The sequence below is a fragment of the Chrysochloris asiatica genome, unplaced genomic scaffold (assembly GCF_000296735.1).
Source record: "Chrysochloris asiatica unplaced genomic scaffold, ChrAsi1.0 scaffold00057, whole genome shotgun sequence".
In the NCBI taxonomy this organism is placed as follows: Eukaryota; Metazoa; Chordata; class Mammalia; order Afrosoricida; family Chrysochloridae; genus Chrysochloris; species Chrysochloris asiatica.
In genome coordinates this window covers 17,114,563-17,140,025 of record NW_006408575.1, presented here as the reverse complement: position 1 = coordinate 17,140,025, position 25,463 = coordinate 17,114,563, and the positions used below count along the sequence as shown (strand labels likewise).

Sequence of the window (25,463 nt, the reverse complement as noted above, 5' to 3'; positions counted from 1 at the left end):
GAGCAGGTGGTCAGGAAGGAACAGTCCATGAAGAAGGACATTATGCTTGTCAAAGTGGAGGGTCAGTGAAAAAGAGGAAGACATCCAACAAGATGGACTGATATAGTGGCAGCAACAATGGGCTCAAACATAACAACTATGAGGCTGGCACCGGATCCGGCAGTGTTTCGTTCTGTTGTGCAAAGAGTCACTATGAGTTGGAGCCAAGGGTATCTAACAGTAACAACAGATCTATGTACAGGTTGTGAATGAGCACAATTAAGTGTTCTGGAATTCCCATTATTCTTAATGTTATCCATAATTATTAATGATCCGTACAGTTGAATGCTTTTGCATTGTCAATAAAATACAAGTCAACATCTCTCTGATACTCTGCTTTCAGCCAAGATCCATCTGACATCAGCAATGATGTGCATCTCTAGTTCCTCTTCTGAATTTGTCTTAAGTTTTGGAAAATCCTGCCAATGTGGTACTGCAACTGTTTTTCAATGATCGTCAGCATAATTTTATTGAATATGTGTGGTATTAAATATATCATTATATAATTTTTGCATTCTGTTAGGCGGCCTTTCTTTGGAATGGCCACAAATATCAATCTCTTCCAGTTGGTTGTACAGGTAGCTGTCTTCAAATTTCTTAGCATAGACTTGTGAGTGCTTCCAGAGCTACATCAGTTTTTTGAAACATTTCCATTTGTATCCTCTCAATTCCTGGAGTCTTGTTTTTTTCTAATACCTGTAGTGCAGCTTGGACTTCTTCCTTCAATACCATTGGTTCTTCATCACTTGCTTTCTCCTGAAATCGACCAATTCTTCTTGGTACATTGACAATTCTTTTGAATACGTCTGTGTATTCCTTCCATCTTCTTTTGATGCTTGCTTACTGAATCATTCAATATTATGTTTTTTTATGCTTCCTGATTCATTCAATTACAGATTCCTTTAATATTGCAACTCAATACTTGAATTTCAGCTCAGAAATACTGAGCATATTCTTGCTTATTGGTTTTATAACTCCAGGTCTTTGTACATTGCATTATATAGTACTTTACTTTGTCTTCTTGAGCTGTTGTTTGACATTTTCTGTTCAGCTCTTTCACTTCATCATGTCTTCCAGTCTCTTTAGATGCTCTATGTTCAAGATATATGACATCCATTTTGGTATATTCTTTCTTTCTTGTCTTTGCCATGAAGTTCTTGATGTCATTTCACAACTCATCTGGTCTTTGATCTTTAGAACATCAATGTGTCAAATCTATTCTTGAGATAGTCTCTAAATTCATTTACTCTAGGTCATATTTTGGCTCCGGTGGACTTGTTTTAATTATCTTCAGCTTCAGTCTCAACTTGCATAAGAGCAATTGGTGGTCTGTTCCACAGTCTGCCTCTGGTCTTGTTTTGGTTTCCCCATTATCTCTTCCCATCTCTTTTCTTTGACAGAAGCAAAATCCATCTGTGCCCTTTGTTGTTGTTAAGTGCCGTGGAGTTGGTTCCGATTTATAGCAACTCTGTATAGCATTTCCAAGGAGCAACTAGTGGGTATAAATTGCAGTCCAGAGCTTATCGTACAGTGCCACACCAAGACTCCCTAATTTGGGCCTCTTACATAGTCTTACTTTCTTATCTCAAATTCTAAGCACTTGACTTCCCAGGAACTGGGGTAACCTCTGCCCATTTTTGCAGCGGAAACCTCATGAGGCCTCTCTTGGAGGTTCTCAAACTGGCTTTTGTTGAAAACAATGATATCATTGAGTGGGTGGGGCTGGCCTAATCCTTCCTCAGCAGTTTAAGGAGAAACGGGGTCTTTATGACTTTTGTACATTATGGCTCTCTTCCAGCCTTTTCCATAGCTCCCGTGTGCCCCACAACTCCTTCTTTTGTTTCTCCCCTGAGACGTCAGGTTTTCAGAAAACTGGCAGCCTCCATATTTTCTCCTCTTGCATCAGTCTCCCTGGAGAGTGATCCAGATGGGCCAATGCTCTATAATGGGTGTATTATATTAGACTTGGTTTCTTTTTCCAATGCCCCTCTCCTGAGGATGGCGAGTGGCAAATTGTGGAAAGAGATTCCTTTGGTTGGAGATAGGCATGCTAAGGAAAGGGGTGACCTAAGAGTTGGAAGCAATGTCAAGTACCTTGTATTATGGATTCTATCTCTTAACTTACTGATGCTAGATTTGGAGCTAGAGTGAGAATGCAAAGTTTAAATTGATCTCTCAGATATGTGGTTGTTGGAATATGGCTTTGGAAAGGAGATCAGCAATATTGAGTATGTATTCTTAGTTCTGGTGTGATGCTGTAAGAAAAGCACTGGACCACTAACCGCATTGTCAGTGGTTCAAACACACCAGCCACTCCCTAGAAATCCTATAGGAACTGACTCAACAGTACTTAGCAACAATAACAACAACATCCTTAGTTCTGAAGTCTCTACATGGGTGGTGCAAACAGTTAACACACTCAGCTGGTAGCTAAAAGGTTGGAAGTTGAGGTCCACCCAAAGGCATCTCAGAAGAAAGGCTTAGCAATCTACTTTAGAAAAATTAGCCATTGAAAACCACGCGGAACACAGCATTACAATGAGTCATATGAGGCCAGAATTAACTGGATGACCATTGGTACTAATATTGGTATCCTTATTTTCAGCCTGCCGTTTCCTCCTGCTCTCAATATACATACATGCACACACGCACACACCACTCCTGCATAGCTTTGTAGGCAGTTTGCTAAGGGAAATTGGCAGTTGGGTACCATACTAATTTGCTGCAGTTCTAGGAAAGGAAGAATGATGGGTTGCGCCTTCCAGGGAGTGGACAGCAACACCTGTCATCTGTGTACTCTGCCAGTATTTGCAAAGTGCTCTCCCAGGGAACCTCCTTTAATCTTCACGTCAAGAAGTGTACTCGGCCACTGAATGCCTGGCCTGTTATATCACCATCCTCTAGCACAGTGCCTGGCCCACAATTGGCTTCAATAAATATTTGTGGATTGAGGGACTGGGCTTACAGATGCAGAGCTGAGTTTCAGAAGAGGAACTTACTATGATTTAGTCAAGGACCCAGAGCAAATATATGATGAAATCAAATCATAAGAAACGGGTCTTTCTCATGCATGTGTCTCGTGGTTTGTACCATGGTATGCTGCTTAGTATACTTAGTACTGGTGAAATTGTACAAATGTACTTCCTTTCTGTCTTCTCATGCTATCTGGATGGTGTAACTCTTGATTATCTGCCAATGACATCTAGTTGAACTGATTTAGACTGACTGATGCATTTAGAAATGAAGTGTAACTGGGTGAGGTTGGGTAATTTGCTTTTATTTCTTGGGCCTCCAGTTCTTCCTCTGTACAAGTCAGGGGGGTTAGTGAGCAGAACCAGTTGCTGTCAGTTCTAACTTGTGGTAACACTAATCATGTCAGAACAGAACTGTGTTCCATAGTGTTTTCAGTGGCTGAGATTTTGGAAGTAACGGCTAGATCTTTTTTCTGTGGTGCCTCTGGGTGGGTTTCAACTTTTAGCCTTTGGATTAGCAGCCTAGCTGATGAACCATTTGTATCATCCAGGCACTGTGGATGGATGATGTTATCCATTTGGGATGGATGACTCATGTCCAAGCATTTTACCAGGTGTCACTCACCTTGGAATTCAGGTGCCCAGGAGATAGAGCTGAGATCTGACTATCCCGACTTGTCATCTTCTAGTCGATTGACCGGAGTCCTAGTGTGGTGCTGTGGGATAAAGCACTGAACCGCAAGGCTGGTTTTAACTACAATGCCAGTGCTTCAAACTCACCAGCTGCTCCTTGGAATCCTTATACAGGGTTTTACTATGAGTTGGAACCGACTTGATAGCACTTAACGGCAATAACAGACAAGGGTGGGAACTATTATGGACTCTAGATTCCCTTCATTAGCATGCACTGATTGGGGAACAGTTCTCTAATTAGAGATCAAAGCTCTGTTACCCCAACAAGGGGCATGGATGCTGAGCAAGCTGGGACAACATGTGTCTATTATAGTCTGTGTTGTTGTTAGGTGTTGTTGAATAGGTTCTGACTCAGCAGCCCTATGCCCAAGAGAACAAAATACTGTCCAGCCTTGTGCCACCCTCACAGTCATTGCTATGTTTGAGCCCATTATTGCAGCCAGTTTGTCAATTCATCTCATTGAGCGTCTTCTTTATGGCTGACCCTCTACTTTACCAGGCGTGATGCCCTTCTTGACTTGGGCTTTGATCATGGCTTGCGCTTTGGGATGCTAAGAAGCATTGGGCAAGGTTCATACAGTTGCTGAGATATTCAAAAGGAGCTAAGCACCAAAATTTAGGGCAGGTTGGTTCTTACTCACCTGTGTGGTTAGTTTGTTTGTTTCAAGTAATGGTTTCTCGTTGCCTCTTGCTAAGCATATTTTCAAAGCTTGGCAGTTCCTTTTCTGCACTGCCCCTGTGACTTCTACACTAGTTTATCTTTACAATATGACTGTTTCTTCACATCCTTTTCCAGTGATACTTCCCTTCAGAGTATGATCTGTGAATCTGATAAGCCAGCACCGAGGTTATTTACTAAAATACAGCTATTGGAGAGGTTGCAGTCAGGTAATATTTTTTCTCTTTTAATTTTCTTAGGAAAAATAAAGATAGTGCCTCAGATCCTCTAACTGTTCTTACTAATTATAGGCAATGTCCATTATGGGCTAGTCAAGACACTGCTAAACAAATCAGTGAACTCTTCTTGGGTTTTGAATGCCCCTCACATCCCTTTCTCCCAGCCAATGCAACTCATGCTCTACTGCGCCACTTATCTATCATTGGAGGCTTGTGTGCTGAACATCTAAGACAGATTAGGAAGAAAGTCCTGGTGATTTACTCCTGAAAATCATCCATTGAAAACCCCATGGACCTTAATGGTCTGCTCTGCAACTGATCGTGGGACAAGCACAGGACTGGGTAGCATTTTGTTCCGTTGTGCATTGGTTGGCTTGACGGCAGCTATAACAACAATAGCAGTAACAATACATCCCTTCCAGTTAAGCTGTCTGAGCCCAAGACGTGGGCCCTGTTTGTGCAGAGAAGTCACTCATCTCTGTCGATGCAGCCAAGAGGGAGGCACAGAGAGGATTAAATAAAGACCCGATGGCCAGAGGAGTAAACAGTTCTCATACAAACATCCTTTGGTGTATAACGCAAAAGCAAACACAGAATCAGGAGCTGGTCAGAGGGATACCAGGTCTTTTGGGGACTGGAAGAAGATGTAATGGAAAGCAGTTGTGAAAAGGAGTGTTGACTTAATGCATTGTTCGGAAACTTCCTTCATAGAGGGTTAAAGAAAACATACCAAGGAGCTTGGGCTTTTTGCCAGGCTCGTGGGTGGTGCCATCTTGTTTGCGATATTGCTTCGGAAGCTGGCTCTCTGGCTCTTATGATACTTTTTCAATAGAATCCTTGGGGAGGAAGTCCCAGCTCTATACATTTGGAACAACTTTTAAAAGTCTCCCTTCCTTGGCCTTTCTATTCCCTCAAAAAGGAATGCCTCTGCTTATGGGGCCCTAGATGGATCAATCCCTTATTTGGTTTTCAAGCCATGCCTTTGGCATGTGGGTTTGTTTCCATTCCTTTAGAGTCAGAAGTGGAATGAGTACTGGCTTAGAAATCTGGGTTCTGAAACTGTTCAAGCCGTCTTTTCTCCCCTTTTCTTTCTCCTTCTTTGAAAACAAAAGAACAAAAGAAAACAAAACGTACTTACGAGTTTATTATTTAGTCCTAAATATAGACTAGCCTAGGCATTGCTACTTACCAGAAACAGTTTGTAGTGCCTGCCTGTCCTGGGCACCAGTCCCTATTTCTATTTTATAGGTAGGGAACCTGAGGTTGAGTAGTTTGTGACTTGCACAGCATCATGTAGGTAGTTAAAAAATAAGAATATAGAAGTTTCCAGCTGCCAACCATTCCTTTGGCCTACACCAGCACCTTCAGCCCCAGTATCAGTGGCAGCAGTGACGATAAGGACAACTAGAAGCTGGTTCTCAAAAGGTTTTAATATGGTATTGGCACAACATCCAAATCACACAATGTTGTATTTCGCAGAATATATTATCAATATTAAGTGATGCATACCTGTACTTAGTGAGCTTTTGTTAGTGTTTTATTTATCCAATTAATGAAGGACCCAGCAAGATGATAAAACTGGTTTAACACTAGGAGGTTGTTGTTAAGTTGTTAAGTGCCACTGAGTTATTTTCAACCCTCTACAGGGTTTCCGAGGAGTGGCTGGTAGGTTTAAATCTCCAGCCTTGCCATTAGCAGTCCAGTGTGTAGCCTACAGCACCACAATTGTATTTATACATATACATATGTTTGTTGTTGTTGTTAAGTGCCATCGAGTCAGTTCTAATCCATAGTGACCCTATAGGATTTCTGAGGAACAGCTGGTGGGTTTGAACTGCCAATCTTGCAGCTCAGTCTAACCTTGCAGTCCAGTGTATTATCCTGTAGCGCCACACCAGGGTATATACATATATATATGAAGGGGGCTCACAATTTTGTGGGAAATTGAATGAAAGGATATTGTGATTTTTCCATGAACTTTTTGAAGCCCCCTTGTAGATATCATTCATTCATTCATTTAAAAAATCAGTGGAAAAAAGGACTGTTGAGTTGATTGCTAGATTAGATACAAAGCTGGTTAATAATATCCTAAGAAAACACAAAACGAACCAGTGGTCTTCAAGTTAATTCCTAATGAATGATGGTGCCTTGTGTGTACACAGTCCCTTTCCAAACAGCTTTATAGGCTTATCCATGACTGAGTTTTTCAGAAGTAGATCACTGGACTTTTCTTTCTAGGTTCTTTGGGTTAACTTGATCCACTAAACATTGGAGACTACCCTTTCGTTTTATGTCTGCTATTCTTACCAATGAAGATCGGTATGGATTACACCTAGTATGTTGTTGTAAAGTGCTGTTGAGTCGGTTCCAACCCATAGTGACCCTGTATAGGGTTTCCGAGGAGCAGCTGGTGAGCTTGAACCACTAACCTTGCTGTTCAAACAGCTTTGCAGTCTGGTGCATTAACCCACAGCGCCACATCAGGACTCCCTACACCTAGTATTAAAGAAACAAAAATCCTCACAATTGAGTCAATAAGCAACATCATAGTAAATGGGGAAAATATTGAAGTTGTCAAAGATTTCATTTTACTTGGATCTACAATCAATGCCTGGAAGCAACAGTCAAAAAACCAAAGGACATGTTGTATTGGGCAATCCTGCTTCAAAAGCCATTGTAAAGTATTAAAGACCAAAGATGTCACTTTGAGTACTAAGGTGCCCCTGACCCAAGGCCATGGTTTTTTTCAATCGCTTCATATGCATGTGAAAGTTGGACAATGAATAAGGAAGACCATAGAAGAATTGATGCCTTTGAATTATGGTGCTGGTGAAGAATGTTGAATATACCATGGACTATCAAACAATAAGGACCTCTGGTAGCGTAGTGGTTATGAAACGGGCTGCAAACCGCAAGGTCAGCAGTTGAAACTACCAGTTGCTCTGCGGGAGAAAGATGAGGCGTTCTGCTCCCGTAAAGATTTACAGCTTAGGAAACCCTGTACAGGGTTGCTATGAGTTGGCACTGACTCCACGGCACACAGCCACCACCACCATCAAAAGACTAAGGAGCTCTGGTAGTGTAGTGCTTACAAGTCAGGCTACTAACCTCATGGTCAGCAGTTCGAAATTACCAGCCATTCCATGGGAGAAAGATGAGACTTTCTGCTCCCGTAAAGCTTTACAGCCTTGGAAACCCTATGCACGGTCGCTGTGAGTCAGAACTGACTCTACGGCACACCAACACCACCATTGAAAGAATGGAGTCCTGGTGTGGCACTGTGGGTTAATGCGCCAGACTGCTAAGCCGTTTGCATGGCAAGATCGGCAGTTCAAGCTCACCAGCCACTCCTCGGAAACCCTATACAGGGTCGCTATGTGTCGGAACTGACTCGATGGCACTTAACAACAACAACATTGAAAGAATAAACAAATCAGTCTTAAAGTAATACAGGATAGAATGCTATTTAGAAGTGAGAACGGCCAGACTTTGTCTCTCATACCTTGAACATGTTATCATAAGAACATCAGTGAGAGAGAGGCAGATGCTCAAAAGCATGAATTGACACTGGCTGCAACAGTGGGTGCAAACATAGCAACAATTATGAAGATGTGCAGAACTGGGTAGTTCTTATGAGTCAGAACTGTCTTGACTGCTCCTAACAACAACATTGTTTGGGGGCAGCTTGTTTTCCTAGGGTAGAATTCAGAAGGTTCAGGTTATGCTTAAAGAATTCAGTGCCTGAGTGAGTGACTTGAGTTTAGCTTAAAGCCCACACTCCCATGCTGGTTGCTAATATCGTTAGAATGTGCAACTTGGCACAGCCTGATGAGCGGTCTACCTAATGAGTGTTCTACCATGTGTGGATGGTTCCCTGCCTGTGGGCTGTGAGAAACTTCAGGAGTGCAGGAGGGTACACAAAAACAGCTTTTCCTTTAGAGCCAGCAGAAAGAGGGGGGCGGGGTGGGAAAACTTGGACATCCTTCTCTCTTCCTGGACACACATCACTCACAACTCATTTCCTGAAAATCCTAATGCTCTCCAGTAGTGAGAGACGACTTCCTGCTGATCTGCTGAGCCAGCCCCTCATGGGGAGGAGATGAGAACAAGATGTGGCAGAGAAGGGGCGGAAAGGGGTAGGGGGCTGGGCGGTTCAGTGGCTGTGTAGCCTCCACTCGGTAGGGGTAGCGTCTTTGGTCCTGGGAGTAGTGCTAGGAGACCACCTGGGCATGTAGGTATATCGGACCCTGACCTGGGACAGTGGAGAAAGTATGAAGCTGGGTCTTGTCTGTTGGTGAAAGAGTACAAATGATAGTGATGCCATATGACCCGCCCCTTTGTCTCTAGAAAGAAGGACCTTGCTGGACATTTATTATGAAAATAATAATAAAAATAAAAAGGAGTCCACTGATTATTTCCATAACACTGGGCATCAAGTTTGTACAAGTTTACTTTGCTTTTCTTGCCCTATGCTTTACTTACCCCGTAGTCCCTGGGTGGTGCAGTTAAACATGCTCACTGTGAACTGAAAGATTAGAGGTTGTAGCCCACCCAGAGGCACCTCCAATGAAAGACTTGGCCATCTACTTCTGTAAGGCCACAGCCATGTGTTCTATTCTGAAACACATGTGATTGCTGTGAGTTAGAAACTACCTGAAAGCAACTGTTTCATTTTTGTTTTTCTTTGGGGCAGGGGAATGGCAGCATTGGTACAAATGGGTAATGCACTCAGTGCTATTTGAGAGGTAGGAGGTTGGAGTCTACCCACATGAGTCTCGGAAAAAAGGTCTGGTGATTGACCTAGTTCTGGGAAATCAGCCACGAAAACTCCGTGGAGCCCAGTTCTACTGGGAAACATACGGGTCACCATGAGTCAGAACTGCCTTAAAAACTACTGGCCCTGGGACTGTTTGCTCCTCTCTGTTTCTGTCTACCTATCTCTTAAGAGCTAATGGTCTACATTTTTGTGACATCTTCTAGGCCTTATCGTCACCATCAAATTGTAGTTTGGAACACTGTCCCTGGCAATGTTTCAGTTTTAGATTTCCATCTACTTACTGAGACAGAGCAACAAATTGCTTTAAAAGCACGGCCAGGTCTAACAGACTTGGTTTGTGTGTGTGTGTGTGTTTTCTTTCTTTTTAATGTTTTATTGTGAATTATGTGATCGTTTACATGGGAGAACATTAGCTTTACCTTCATCCTATTGTATATCATTTCATTGCCATGGTTGCAGTCCTCTCCATGCTGTCCCTCTCTGTGTCTAAAGTCTCCAGCTACTCCATCTCTCCACGTTATCATCTCTGTCTCCATCTCTGACATCACTGCTTCTCTGGGTAGGGTCCCAGTCTCTGCTTTTCTCCCTTGACGGTCCCAGTGACCTCCACTCCTAGATTGCCAAGTCAATCTCTCCCCTCCTTTTGCTACAAAATGCCTACCTTTACGTTTCCAACCCTTACAATCAGTCCAGATAACAATTATTCACTATTGTACCACAAGAGACCTATCTGCATCTCCTTTCATCAGCCCCACCCAGACAGATTGGATACTACTCTGTGGAGATTCTACCTTCCTCCACGCCCTCTGGATCTAGGCTCCCTCTTGAAAGCTTGTAGGCCAGCCAATTCTTGCCTTTGTAGCTCCTCCTCCATTTTGGGTAGCCAATGTCCAAGTTGCCCATCCCTGTTTACTCTGTGTATGCAGGGAGTGGGAATGATCCTTGCTGTAAAGATTTGTTCCCTCTTTTGAGCTACTGTATCCATAGGTGTAGGTCAAGTTCATCAAATTGTATCAGATTACTCTGCTTTTCCTCTTCTTTCGTCTTCTAGTTGAGCTCTCATTATATGGTTATTAAAGCCAACTCAAGAGGGGTATTATCTGCAAGTGTGGGTGTTCTTGTGCATATGCCCTCTCTTCTTACCAGCTGGACTCTTCACTCTCCACTGTAGTCCTCTGTGGCTATGTCCCAAGAGTCCCTAGGTCTTGCCACAGGATTCTATTGAATGTTGTGGGGCTTAGCTCACAGCTTCATTTCTGTTTTTCCCTCACTTCCCCTTATCGGTGAACGTGGTCACCAATCAGAGCATGTATTCCCACTGAGTCTTAGTCTTGGAAGGGGGTTTGCCCTGAGAGGACCCAACCACTTGCCCTGATGTCTCCTGGGTGAGCAGCTGCCCTGAGGGGACCCAACCACTTGCCTTGATGTCTCCTGGGCGAGCAACTTGCTTGTTCTTGTAGTAATCAGTTGGACTGTCATTATTGTTTTGTATTTTTCCTGTCATTCTTCCTTTTAAGAAGTATCTTCTGTCTTCTAACCATTCCAGGCTGGTCTGCTTTTCCTTTCAAGTGGAAATTTCCCACCTCAGAAGATTCTGGATGTGGTTCAGGATTCCACCTATGGTCTTATGTAATGCACAGGCTCTGCAGGAAGCCTCCTTCACTGGGCACGTTATAGCCCCATTTTAGGTATTCCAATCAGTTATAGGCAGAAGACAGACTTACATGCTGTCTATGGTGATATTTCTGGCTATTCCTTTCTCTCCCCTTCAAGTGTCTGTTTTATAATGGTATGCCAGGGAAATCAAGTTTCAAAAGACAGCCAAGCATGTTAACATTATTTCCCGCCTTTTGCCCATTCCAACCATGTCTCAATCCCTGTATCCCAGAGCCCTGTTGTTCCAAGGTTGTGCATACATCATTATTTACTGCTGTACCACTTAGCCCATGCAAACCTGCCTAATTGTTTTCCCAATGCTTCATTCTTCCTTTCCCCGCCCACTTCTTGTGTATTGCCCCTCTCCCTAGCACCCAAACTACCCTGTGTCTATTCCCTATCCTGTGCTCCACCTTCCCCTCCCTCTCCTCTCCCCGCCCCCTACATTCCAGTAACCAGCAAAGAATCTCACCTACCCATTTAGTATGGGTTCTTTTTCTTAGTCTTTTACAGTAGTGATCCTATGCAGTATTTCTCCTTTTGTGACTAATATCACTCAACATAATGTCTTCAAGGTTCATCCATGGTATGCGGTGGCTTGCAACTACCTTGTTATTCTTTGTTGTTGTTAAGTGCCTTCAAGTCGGTTCCGACCCATAGCGACCCGGTACAGGGTTTCCGAGGGTGTAAATCTTTACGGGAGTAGAAAGCCTCATCTTTCTCCCGCAGAGCAGCTGGTAGTTTCGAACTGCTGACCTTATGGTTCGCAGCCCGATTCGTAACCACTACGCTACCAGAGCTCCTTCCATAATATTCCATTGTGTGTATGTACCACAGTTTGTTTATCCATTCTTCAGTTGATGGACACTTTGGCTGTCTCCATCTTTTTGCTATTGTAAATAGTGCTGCTCTGAACATTGGTGTGCTAGACTTGGGTTTGAAACTCGCCTCTAACACTGTGCTGTGATAATGGAGACAAGTCACAACATATCCTCTGAGCACCAGTGCCCTCAACTGCAGGATGGGGAAGGAGTCCTTCTTGTGCAACTGAAAGGTTAACAGTTTTAAGGGAGAAAGACCTGGCAACCTTTTCCCATTATAGATTACAACCTAGAAAACCCCTTGGAGCAGTTCTACTCAGTCACATGGGATCACTTTGAGTAGAAATTAACTTGCTAGCACCAAAAAACAACAGTACTTTTGACACAGCTATGTTGTGAAGGTTAAATGACATAAGGCAAGCACTTAGCACAGTGTCATTTTGGGTGCTATCAAGTTAATTCTGACCCCAAGTCACCCATTTGGCAGAATAGAATTGTGGTAGGGTTTCCTAGAGTGTAATCTTTATGGAAACAGATCACCAGATCTTTATCCCTCTGAGCTGCTGAGTGCATTCCAGTTGGTTAGCAGCTGGGCACTTAACCTTGTGCCACCAGGCCTCCTTCATAGCACAGTAAATACCTGTTAATGGCCAGGTTAGTTAATGATCAGGATTTTAACCTTTCTGGGTTTACCAGGCCCAGGATGATCCAGGGGTGGTGGTGGAGGCAGGCAGGTGGCAGAAGCTTGGGCAACAAGAGATACGTTTAGGCACTTTTGAAGTTTGCCTTAAAAGGTAAGTCGAGAGCTGTGGTCTATGGTGTGGTTCTGAATTTGTGCTTGTACTAGACTGGAAGGTTGTTAAAAACAAATTGTTGGGCCCCAACCCCAGTGTTTCTGTCAGATTCAGTAGGTCTGGGGTGGGACCTGAGAACTTCCACTGTTTGTTTGGCTCTAGGCCATGGGAAACTTGCTGTAGTGGGGCTGTGAATTAGACATTGGACTGCTAACCGCAAGTTTGGCAGTTCAAACCTACCAGATGCTCCATGGGAGAAAGATGAGGCTGTCTATTCCCATAAAGATTTATAGTCTCAGAAACCCTATAGGGCCAAGACTATGAGTTAGGATCAACTTGATGGCAGCGAATTTGGTTTTTGGTTTTAGGTCATGGAAAGGAATCCTTGGGGCACAACAGTTAAATGCTAACTGAAAGATTAGTTCGAATTCACCCAGAATCTTCATGGGAGAAAGACCTAGCTGCTTCCAAAAGATTACAGCCTATGGGGCAGTTCTACTCTGTCATATGGGGTTGCTATGAATCAAAAATTGACTCGACAACACCTAACATCAAAAGGCCATGAGAAATGATTGACTTGTAGGAGAGAAAACAAATTATTCAGTGTAGACTCAGAGGATAGAGTGAGGGCCAGTGAGTGCAGTTACAAATAAGCAGTTTTTGCCTCATTGTAAAGAGCTTTCTCCAGTCACAATGCTGTTGTTTGCCATTGAGTCAGTTCTGACTCAGATGATCCTGTACAGGGTTTCTAAGGCTGTAAATCTTTACAGGAGCAGAAAGTCTTGTCTTTCTCCTGTGGAGCAGCTGGTGGATTCAAACTGCTGATCTTGTGGTTAGCAGCCCAATGTGTAACCTACTATGACACCAGAGCTCCTCAACTTCTATGTTGTTGTTGTTGTTAAGTGTTGTCAAGTCAGTTCCAACTCATAGGGACCCTGCTTTGGGTTTTAACTTCCAGCCTTATGGTTTACCAGTTCAGGGTTTATCCTACAGTGCCATGCCAGGACTCCATATATGGTCAGAAATATACAGTCTCAGGAGCTCCCAGTCCCTGTTGAATTTTCAAGCAAATGCTGAATGACCATCAGGCAGATTCCTATACTAGGAAGAAACTTCAACCATCCATTCATTTATTTGTTCATTTACTCACTTACATGTTGCCTGCTTACTGGAGTTCCTGGGGTGACGCCAATAGTTACTGCACTGCACTTGGCTGTTTACAAAAAGGTTGGAGATTTGAGTCTACCTAGAACTCTGGTAGCGTAGTGGTTAAGAATCGGGCTATGAACCGCTAGATCAGCAGGTTGAAACTATCAGCTGCTCCACGGGAGAAAGATGAGGCTTTCTGCTCCTGTAAAGATTTACAGTCTCGAAAACCCTGTTCAGGGTCGCTCTGGGTCGGAAGCGACTCGACAGCACTTAACAACAACAAGAAGCTCTTTGGAAGAAAGCCCTGGTAATCTACTTCAGAAAAGTCAGCCAATGAAAATCATATGGAGCACAGTTCTATTCTGAACACATGGGCTCTCCATGAGTTGGAATCAACTTGATGATAGATTTTGCCTGCCTGTTAGGTCCTGGGCAAAATCCTTGAACAAGGCAGCTTTGGTCCCTGCACTTTTGTCCCTCAGTGGTTTGTCAGACCCCTCCAAGTCCTGCCTGAGGCTCTGGGAGTTCCATGATGATGAAGGGAGAGCTTCAAACTATGAAACTGCAAGGAGTTTATTCTTCTGAGAATGTGTGACTGAGGACTGACAAGAATACAGACACCTCCAAGGCTAAATTTGGATTGTTCTTTTTGGCGCCTCTTAATGTTACTGGATGAATATATTTACCAGGAATGTATTCACCAGGAGTGCGTTTCCTGTAGGAAAATTCACATCTGTCCACTAGCACTCAGGCTGATCATTAAAGTCTAACCCCTGACCATTTGTATATTCTACAGTCCAGACAGACAATGAAAGCAGACCCCCAGGAAGTGGGTGGTAGGAGTGAGCTCATTGCTTCTAATTACCTCTCTCAAATGACTTACTGGAGAGTGGATGACTAGGGAGACTTAGAGAAATAAGTACATCTCACTCATTTTTCTGGGTTCTTCCATCAATCCCTGTTAGAATCACCAATCTTGATTGAGCCCCACTTTACATGTTTTATGTAAAAACAATAGCCCCGTCAAATAAATCTATTACCCGCCTTTTTTCAGAAGAGGAAACAAAGGCTCAGAGAGGTAAAGTTTACATTGTTCATAGCCAGAGATAGTAAATGTCAGAGCTGAAATTGAAGGCTCAATCACTCTAGATTCCAGACCATATTCTAAATTACTGATATGCTGAACTCAGTTGTTCATTCATTTAGCAATTAGTTAATTAGTCCATTGAACAAATGCCAAATGGGTCCTTCATGACATGGTTGCAGTCCCCTCCATGTACCAACAGTTAACAGTACTTACCTCTATTCACTTTATTACATTCCTTCCTGTGTCTCTCACTACCTTCACCTTTCCTCAGCTAACCTCCCTCTTGTTGCATATTTCCTGCCCTATCACCTGTGTTGACATGTGTCTACCTTCTAGTCTGTGAATAATTTTCCTTTCCCCCATCCTGTAACCATTATAGATGGTTTCTTTTATCAAGAAACCCCCCTCCTTTTTTCTTCACTTTTTACAACGTTGGTCTCTTAAAATATTTGTCCATTTGTGATTGATGAGTTTCACTCAGCATAATGTCCTTCAGGTTCAATCATGTTGTGAGGTGTTTCACAGATTCATCATTATTCTTCATCCTTTTGTAGTTTCCCATTGTGTGTATGTATCAAAGTCTGTTTAGCCATTCATTCTCTTGTTGATGGGCATTTACACTGTCTCCATCTTTTGATATGTCTTTTGTTGACAGCATATTGAAGGATCTTGTTTTATTTTCCATTCTGCTCTCTTTGTCTCTTTTCCCCCACTCATTCTGCAATGAAGTACACTCATGAAAGTTTGTAAGCCTGCCACTCCATACCTTTGTAGCCCCCGCCCCATTTTTGATAGCCAGTGTCTAAATTTCTTCCCTATCAACCCAGTACACTCATGATACAAAGTTGTTCTTTGAAATGAAGAATGCTTCTATTCCAGTTGGAATTTTCAGTCAATGCATTTATAGGAAAAAGTCTAGTTCATCAAATTGTAGAATTTGCAATTATTTTAGGTATCAAACATTTTTGTTTTCCTTGGTTAAAGTTCTGGTCAACTAGCCATCCAAAAGCTGGGTCAAATGGGTACTAGCTGCAACTTTGGGAAGTGTGTGTGCAATTCAGACCTAGCCCCCATTGTATAGGTCAATGCCCATGGACTCAGGAGTGCACACATTTTCCTAAACTTTAGACCAGCCAGCACTTTCTCTTCTCTCTCTCATCTCAAGGTTAACAGGTGCCAATGGAAGACAGCTAAACTTTGTCCATTGTGCATGTCTTCATTGCTGTATTTCCCCTACTTCCACTCACAAGTAGTCCTAGGTGGTCACCATTTAACATACTATACTACTCTTGGGTTTCCTTTTAGTTTCAGTCCTAGAAGGGGGTTTTTTCTGCTGGGCTGACTTCTTTCCTTGATGCCTCCAAAGCAAATGGGTTGCTTGATATTCAAACAGCCTAATAGTCCACTTTTTTCTGCAGGTCTTTCATTAACAATCTTCTGTTCTCCCAGCAGTTCTGGGTTGGCCTGCTTGTCTTTTCAAGTGGCATTGTCCCTGCTTGGAAGGTTCTGAGTGGGGCTCAGGAATCTGAGAACATTGTATGCTTATGTTTGCATTTATATTTGCCCAGAGCACTAAACATGTTAAGAACCATTGTTCTTAACTGATTGTTCATCTGTCTGGTTTCTTCTGCATGGAGATGCTTGGGTGGTCATGTCTGGTTCAATTAAAATCACTGGTTGCTGTTACCATGAGGATGGACCATCAATTAAAGACAAAATTGTCTGTTTTTGTTCTTTGCAGGAACCTTTTTTCTCCAACCTACACAGAAACTCACTATACTCCAAGTGGAAACCCTCAAACCACCATGCTGAAGTCTGAGGTAAGTTCAGGTCAACAAATTTCTACACAGCACCTGCCCTATTCAGTTACCACTTCTAGAGACTGAAGAGACAAATGATGTGGATGGTCACTCCTGAAGTAATTGCTTCCCTTGATGAAGACGAAGGAAAGGAGCAGGAAAAACAAAATGTAAATTTGTTATTTCCTATGTTTCCTTTACTGACTAAAATGGCCAAACAAATGATTAGAATATTTTAGGGAAATTGCAACTAATTAAAATTGGTGTAATTGTAGTGCAATATACATTTTCTTGATTTTATGTTAATTTTTAAAAACCAGCTGTCATAAAGTAAGTTCTGACTCATGTACTTCGTAAGATTTTCTATGGCTGATTTTCAAACTTTTCTTTTGAGGTGCCTCTGCACCATCCAGGTAATCCTTATGTTGTTGTTGTTGTTAAGTGCCATCAATTTCTGTCTCAGCGACTCTTTATAGTTTTTTCAAGGTTATAAATCTTTATGGGAGCAGAAAGCCTCATCTTTTCCCCAAAGCTGTGGGTGGTGGCTTTGAATTGCTAATCTTATAGCTAGCAGTATAGTACTAATCATACACTGCTTTGCCAATGTTGTTGTTGTTGTTAAGTGCTATCAAGTTGTTTCCTGTACAGGGCCCAAGGAGTGGCAGGTGAGTTTGAACCACCGACCCTGCAGTTCAAACCGACATTGGGGTTGAGTGCTTATCCTGCAGCACCACACCAGGACTCCATACCAGTGATGTTATTGTTGTTAAGTGCCATGGAGTTGGTTCTGATTCTTGGTGAGCTTGGATAGGGGTTCTGAGAAGCAGCTGGTGAGCTTGAACCACTGACCCTGTGGTTCAAACTGATTTTGCATTTGAGCGCATTAACCCACAGCGCCATAGCCTACACTAATCATGACACCAGAATTAAGTGGTGCCTGCCTACCACTACCAATCATTCTGACCAGGGACACAATAGATGGTCAATGATAGAATAAGAGAAAAATGTAGAATAAAACTCAGATTCTTAAAAAGGCCACATTTACTAGACTAATAGACATGAAAGAAATCCCTGAGATTATCACCCTGAGATAATCCTTCTTTTATACTGAAATCACACTTGGGGGTTCACTTTTCAGGTTAAGTCACAGATGGACTCATGAAATAAACAATATCACCAGTGATTACTGTGCTGCTTTTAAAAATCCTCTGTAAGACACCAAACACAGCATTTACCATAAAGCAAAGAGGAGAGGGTAAAGGGGAGGGAGGAGGCAGGGTGGGGCAGCTACATTCATGGAAAAGTGACATCAGAACATAAATAATGAGAATGCTGACATATTATGAAAAATGTAACTAATGTCACTGAACAGTGAGTATAGAGATTAAAAAAATGGGAAGCTAATTAGCTGAGAACTTTTGCCAAAAACACTATTTAATATAATTAAAATTAAAACTCTGTCTAGTCAGTTCCGTTTTCTGATCTTCCTCAGAGATAGTTTCTGTTACTTTATTTTGTCCTTTTGCATAAGCCGTCTTTCCTTGCTTCTTCATATGACTTGTGCTTTTTAAAATTGAAACCTAGACATTTAACTATTATAAAGTGGTAACTCTGGATATTAGCCTCCTACCCTTCTAGATATTAACATCCTACCCTTGAACCACCAAGGTCAGCAGTTCAAGCTCACCAGGTTGCTAGGAGTCAGAACCGACTGAACAGCACTACCTTTTCGAGGCTTTGCTCTTGTTTGTTGTTATTATGTATAAAGTTACTGAAGCTTATAATTCTCTGTTTTAACATCGGATTCCCTGGCTTGGTGCACTTGCTGTGTCACTTCACTACTGGTCTTACTGTTTTGGGGTGACTGCTTCACTTCAAAGCTCCATGAATGGGGGTGCTGGCTTTGCCTCTCTAACACAGGATCTTCCTGGGAGTGCCAGCCCAGCCTTTGCTCACTGAGCTGCCCCAACCTGGGGCTTTGTGTTTGACCTCTTTAAATTGCAGTTATAAGGATTAAAAAGGCCACACAAAAAGTGATTCTAACCCTTCCTTGAAGGGTTATTTATATACACATGTGATACCCAGTACAGCACCGCACCCCTGGTGAACACTCCATTAAATATAGTTCATTCCCCTCCATCTTTCCTTCTTCCCAGTTTGAAAAAGTCAGGTAATTCAAAAATTACCCTTAGGGTTATTATTGTTGCTGTTAAGTGCCGTCGGGTGGGTTCCAATCCACAGTGACCTTGTGTAGGGTTTCCGAAGAGTGGCTGGTGAGCTTGAACTGCCGACTTTATGGTTCAAACCGTCTTTACAGTCTAACGCATTAACCCACAGTGCCACACCAGGACTCTGTTGTGTTAGGAGCCATTATCAGCTCTAACTCATACTGAATATGTATAGGTTTGCCAAGGCTTTGAATCTTTGCAGGAGCTGGAAGTCTCATCTTTCTCCCTCAGAGTGGCTGGTGGACTCAAACAGCCAACCTTGTGCTTATCCTAATAGTTGAGTACCTCAGTTATTCACATATTAACAAAAACTTAAGTAAAAGAAATGATTTACCCATAACCCCACCATCTCACCCAATCAGATATTTAATTGGATGAATGTGTAAGGTTTCTAGACTTATGGTGCAGTGCTGTAGGATAAGCACTGGACCGCAAGGTAGGGTTGAGTCACAAGGTCAATGATTCAAACTCACTAGCTTCTTCTCGGAAACCCGATACAGGTTAGGTCTGAGTCAGAACCAACTTAATAGCACTTAACACCAACAACAGTCTCCATGTACACAAATATTTAGTCTGCCTGTCTAATTTTTAAAAAATATTATTGTAGTCAAACACAAGCAGACTTAAAAAGGTCATGGAAAAATTCAATTATCGTTTAATTCCATGCTTCCAGGAACTTTTTCAAGCCCCCTCCTATACATAAAATTTGCCATTTCAATCTATTTTTAAGTGTTCAATTCAGTGACATTAATTACATTTACAAATTGTGCAATCATTACCACTATCTTTTTCCAAAACTTTTTTTCATCACTCCAAGTAGATGCTTACCTATTAAGCAGTAACTCCCCATCTTCCTTGGCCTCTGGTAACCACAAATTATAGTTTCACCTTTTAAAGTGATTGTAGGTTATAAAGTTTTTTTCTATTTTACTGCTTATTTCGTATTGGATATATTCCCACGCCCACCCCAAAAGGTGGCTTTTAGTAGAGATATTTGCATAAAGTGAAAGATCTGTCTTTTAAAAAAAAACCCCAAAAAACCAAAACAGCTTTTCATTTGGTAGATAGATAGTTTGCTTTCCCCACATCACATTGGTGAGCATTTAAGGCAGCAAATTATATACATGTCATGGTTTGCTAGTTCTTCCTTCTGGGGTGCCTGTTGGAATTTGTATGAGTAGAACAGTGGTTCTCAATCTGAGATAATGTAACTCCCCCCCACCCACCCACCCAAGATACACTTGGCATTGTCTAGAGACATTTTTGAAAGAAATGGAGAGGGGTTGCTGTTAACATCTGGTGGGTAGAGACCAGTGATTCTACAACACACAGGACAGACCCCACCTCAAGAAATTACTTAGCCCATAATGTCAGTAGTGCTGAAAATAAGGAATCATGGACCAGAATGACCCTTTCAGACTCTGGGCTGATGGGGAAGGGGTAGAGAAGGGAAGAAAAGATGGACTCTGGACAGAGCTGTGATCTTTTGCTTTTGGAGCAAAGCATTATGCACGCTAGTGGTATGATGACCTTGGAAATGTGGTATAGAAGATGGTAGGAGGGTCTCTCTGCCTCAGTGCTCAATTGGAACCTGAGATTCCCACGTGGCCCATTCTTTCAAATATTGCACGAGTGCAAATGTTTAACAAGACAAAGTCAGCCACTATCAATCGTTCGGAGTCCTTGAGTAAAGGAAATGGTTAAGCCCTCGAATACTAGCCAAAAGGTTTGAAACCATAGAGAGGTGCCTCGAAGACAGACCTAGTGGCCTCACTGCCTTGAAAACCCTGTGAATGGTTCTCCTCTGCACACATGGAGTTTCCATAAGCCTGAGTCTACTCAGTGGTAACTAACAACCACAGTCTCTTTACAGATTATCCCTGAATGAGGAAAAGGACCCAAGCAAGTTACATTTCGAGAAATTGAGACCATAGTAGCTGAGGAAATATTTTGGATAATTGGTTTCATCAGGACTGTGCAGGGCAAGAGGGAAAATGAGGATGATTTCTTGAGAAGATCAAGGCTGTCCTTGATGAGGTTGGATTAAGGATAAAGGAGTTGGCATATTCTTACAGCTTTTCAGAGTTCTATGAACAATGGCTGAATAGACAAACTATACAGGAAACAAGGCTCTGGAGTCCTGGTATGGCACTGTAAGATAAAAAGTGGACCACAAGGTTGGTTTGAACCACAAGGTTGGCAGTTCAAAACTCTTCAGCTGCTCCTTGGAACCCTATACAAGGTCACTGTGAGTTGGAACTGAACCAACAGCACCAGAGTGTTGCCAGTGTCTGCAGAAGGCAAGTCAGCTGGTCGTCTTTCTTGGGAAGCTGTCCAGTGGTGACTCCATCCTCTGGAATCTTCCCTTCACTGAGACCTCTGTTCTCTGCCTCTGGGGGTGGGGATGGGCATAAGTATTCTTAGAAAGCCCTTAACTGTTAAGACTTTACAAAGTCACCCTTTTCCGAGTTTGGCTCTTGCCACTTCTGTACCCCAGAAATCAAGAATGGGTCTCAGTCCACAAGTTGGCCATGAGCTCATGCTTCCTGCTGTGTAAGCCCTCTGGGGTGGCGCCCTCGGGCCAAGGAGCTGAGATGGAATGTTGTGACTTCATGACTGGTGATTTCCTTGTTCTTTGTGCTCTCTCTGCCTCTGCATCAGGCAGATGTGTAATGGTTTTTCAGAAACAAGGAGTGAAAAGATCTTACCCTCATCATCAGAATCCCCTTCCTTCTAGGGGATTTGTTTACTGAAGCCCATTTTAGCTGAACCATGGGACCTAAACCCCCAAATCCAGTTGCTGTTGAGTCCATTCCAACTGATGACAACCACACCTGTAAGAGTAGAACTGTGCTCCGTAAGTTACTCAAGGCTGTGCCTTTTCTGGAGAAGATTGCCAGATCTTCCTTATGACGCACCTCTGGGTGGGTTCTAACTGCCAACCTTTGGGCTAGTAACCAAGCACTTAACCATTTGTGCCACCTAAGACTTGAGCCCTGTGGCAACTGGTTATTTACTGTTTTAGGTATCTACTGGTGCTGTATCAGAAATACATGTGGGTGGGAACCGACTCATAGCACTTAACAGCAACCACAATTTCATAGACCCAGGGTTCCATACTTTTGGAAATAGCTCACTGTTGTTATTGTTGTTAGGTGATGTCTAGTCAGTAACAACTCATAGTGACCTTATACACAATAGAAAGAAACACTGCCCAGTCCTGTGCCAGCCTTACACTGTTGCTACTCCTGAGCCCATTGTTGTTGCCGCTGTGCCAAACCATTTCGTTGGGAGTTTTTCTCTTTTTCACTGACCAAGCATGCTTTACCAAGCATGATGTCCTTCTACAGGGACTGGTCCCTCTTGATAATATGTCCAAAGTATGAGAGATGAGGTCTGGCCATCCTGGAGTCTAAGGAGCATTCTGGCTATACTTCTGCCAACACAGATGTGTTTGTTGTTTTAGCAGTCCGTAGTACTTTTAATAGTCTCCTCCAGTACCATAACTCAAATGCATCATTCTTCTATGGTCTTCTTTATTCATTGTCTAATTTCCACATGCATATGAGATTATTGAATATACCATGGCTTGGGTAGTCCTCAGATTGACATCTTTGATCTTCAATACTTTAAAGAGGTCTTGTGTAGATTTGCCTAATGCAAATCATTTGATTTATTGACTGCTGCTTCCATGAGTGCAGCTGGTTGATCTGAGCAAAATTAAATCTTTGACAACTTCAAGCTTTTCTTCATTTATTTTGATGTTATTTTTTGGTACAGTGATGAGTATTTTTGTTTTTTTTTTATACTGAAGTGCAACCCATACTGAAGGCTGTGGTCTTTGATATTCATCAGTAGTATTTTAAGTTCTCTTTGTTTTCAGCAAGCGAGGTTGTATCATCTGCATATCACAGGTTGTTAATGAGTCTTCCTCAAGTCCTGATGCCATATTCTTCTTCTTATAATCTAGCTTCTTGAATCATTTGCTCAGCATGCAGGTTGAATAAGTATGGTGATAGAATACAATGCTGGCATACACCTTTCCTAGTTTTAAATCATTCAGTGTTTCCTTGTTCTGTTCAAACAACCCATTGCTCTATGTACAGGTTCCTCATGAACTGTTCTGAATGTTCATTTTCCACAATGTTGTCCATAGCTTGTCATGATCCACACAATTGAAAGCCTTTTCAAAGTCAGTAAAACACAGGTAAACATCTTCCTGATATTCTCTGATTTCAGCCAAGATCCATCTGATATCAGCAATGATATCCCTTGTTCCACGGCCTCTTCTGAATCCAGTTTGAACCTGTCTGGAAGCTCTCTGTTAGTATACTGTTGCAGCCATTTTTGAATTATCTTTAGCAAAATTTTACTTGCATGAGATGTTCATGAAATTGTCTGAAGATTTCCATATTCCATTGGGTCTCCTCTCTTTGGAATGGGTACAAATATGGATCTCTTCCCATCAGTTGGCCAGGTAGGTGTCTTCCAAATTTCTTGGCATAGATGAGTGAATGCCGCCAGTGCTTCATCAATTTGTTAAAAGATTTCAATTTGTGTTCCATCAATTACCAGATCCTTGTTCTTTGCCAATGCAGTCAATGCACCTTGAACTTCTTCCTTCAGTATCATTGGCTGTTGATCATATGCGTCCTCTTGAAATGGTTAAACATTGACCATTTCTTTTTGGTACAGTGACTTTGTATATTCCTTCCAGCATCTTTTGATGCTTTTTATATCATTCAATATTTTGCCCATTTTGCTGTTTTTGTTAAGTGCAGTTGAGTCAATTCCAACTCATAGCGACCCTGTATAGGGTTTTCTAGAAGCAGCTGCTGAGTTTGAACCACTAACCTTGTGGTTCAAACCTACATTGCAGTCTAGTGCTTCTCCTACAATGTCACACTAGGATTCCTTAGAATCCTTCAATATTTCAAGGCAAGGCTTAAAGTTTTTCATAAGTTCCCTTAGCCTGAGAAATGATCAGCATGTTCTTTCCTTTTGGTTTTCTAACTCCAAGTCTTTGCATATTTCATTGTAATATTGGACTTAGTCTTCTCAAGCTGCTTTTGTTATGGTGTTTGAACTTATCCTGGACCTGAAGGTCCTGTTAGACAGAAGAGCAAGTTAGAAAAGGCTTCAGGGCATTGCCCTTCTTACCGCACCCTTCTGGGCAGTTGTTGGTTATCCTGCACATGGGATCTCACACAGACGGATGTTTATATCTTGAAATTGCTCATAAAGGAAGCCTAGCACTGCAGCCTTCCAAGTCCATCTCTTCTGATGGATTTTCTTGTAATCGCCTCACATTTGTTGTTAAGTGCGGTTGAGTCAATTTCAATTTACAGGGACTCGGTATAGGATTTCAGAGGAGTGGCTGGTCCAGTGCTTATCCTAAAGTGCCATGCCAGTTCTCACAGTTTGGTGATAATTTTGTTCTGTGGATTCAGTTCCAACTTACAGCAATCCTATATAGGTTTCCAAGGCTGTAAATCTTTATAGGAGCAGAAAGCCTCATCTCTGTCTCATGGAGCAACTGATAGATTTGAACTGCTTGCCTTGCAGTTAGTAGCACGCTCCTTCTCACAGTTTAGGAGACTAGAAGTCTGTACTTAGAGCTCTGGCTTTAAGGGAGCATTTGATCTCTCTGTTGCATCCAGGGAATGTCCTTATTGCTTCAGCTTCTGCTTCCTGGTTTCTTGGAGATCTCCATGTGCCTTGGCACAGTGGCAGCAGCAGTAGGCTCAAGCTTAACAACAATTGTGAAGCTACATAGGACCAGATGGTGTTGCGTTCTGTTGTGCTATGAATCAGCACCTAATAACAACTCTTTCTCTGTTCACTTATTTATATCTCAAGGAGATTGACTCACGATATGTTGTTGCTGTTAGGTGCCATCGAGTTGCTGCCAACTCATAGCAACCCCATGCACAACAGAATGAAACACTGCCCGGTCCTGGGCCAACCTCACTCTTGAGCCCATTGATGCTGCCACTTTGCCAATCCATCTCACTGGGGGTCTCCCTCTTTTTCTCTGACCCTCCACCTTACCAAACATGATATCCTTCTCCAGTGACTGGTCCCTTATGACAGTATGTCCAAAGTATGAGAGATGAGGTTTGGCCATCCTGGCCTCTAAGGAGCACGCTGGCTGCACTTCTTCCAATACAGATCTGTTAGTTCTTTTGACAGCCCATGGCATTTTCAATATTCTCCAACACCAAAACTCAAATGCATCAATTCTTCTACAATCTTCCGTATTCACTGTTCAACTTTTGCATGCATTTAAGGTTATTAAAAATATCATACTCTGCCTCATTAGCATAATGGAGGCACCCAATTCCCAAATGGAATAATAACCATGGGCATCGTTGTTGTTAAGTGCCTTGGAGTCAGTTCCGACTCATAGTGATACATCCCATATAGAGTTTACAAAGAGCAGCTGGTGGGTTTGAACTGTTGACCTGGTCCTACAGCGCCATACCAGGAGTCCATCCATGAGCATTGGATCTCAAAATTGGGGGTTTAAACTCACCAGCTGCTCCTGGTTG

At 42.4% G+C, this 25,463-nt stretch overlaps 1 protein-coding gene across 1 annotated transcript in view; it reads left to right on the top strand.

The window, feature by feature from the left end:
* Positions 1–25,463, top strand: part of ADAM19 (ADAM metallopeptidase domain 19) — a 145,323-nt gene that overhangs the window by 48,333 nt on the left and 71,527 nt on the right. The window contains exon 4 of the mRNA XM_006863931.1: positions 16,627–16,705. Within this exon, the coding sequence (XP_006863993.1) occupies positions 16,627–16,705 (79 nt within the window). The remainder of the gene's footprint in view (positions 1–16,626; positions 16,706–25,463) is intronic.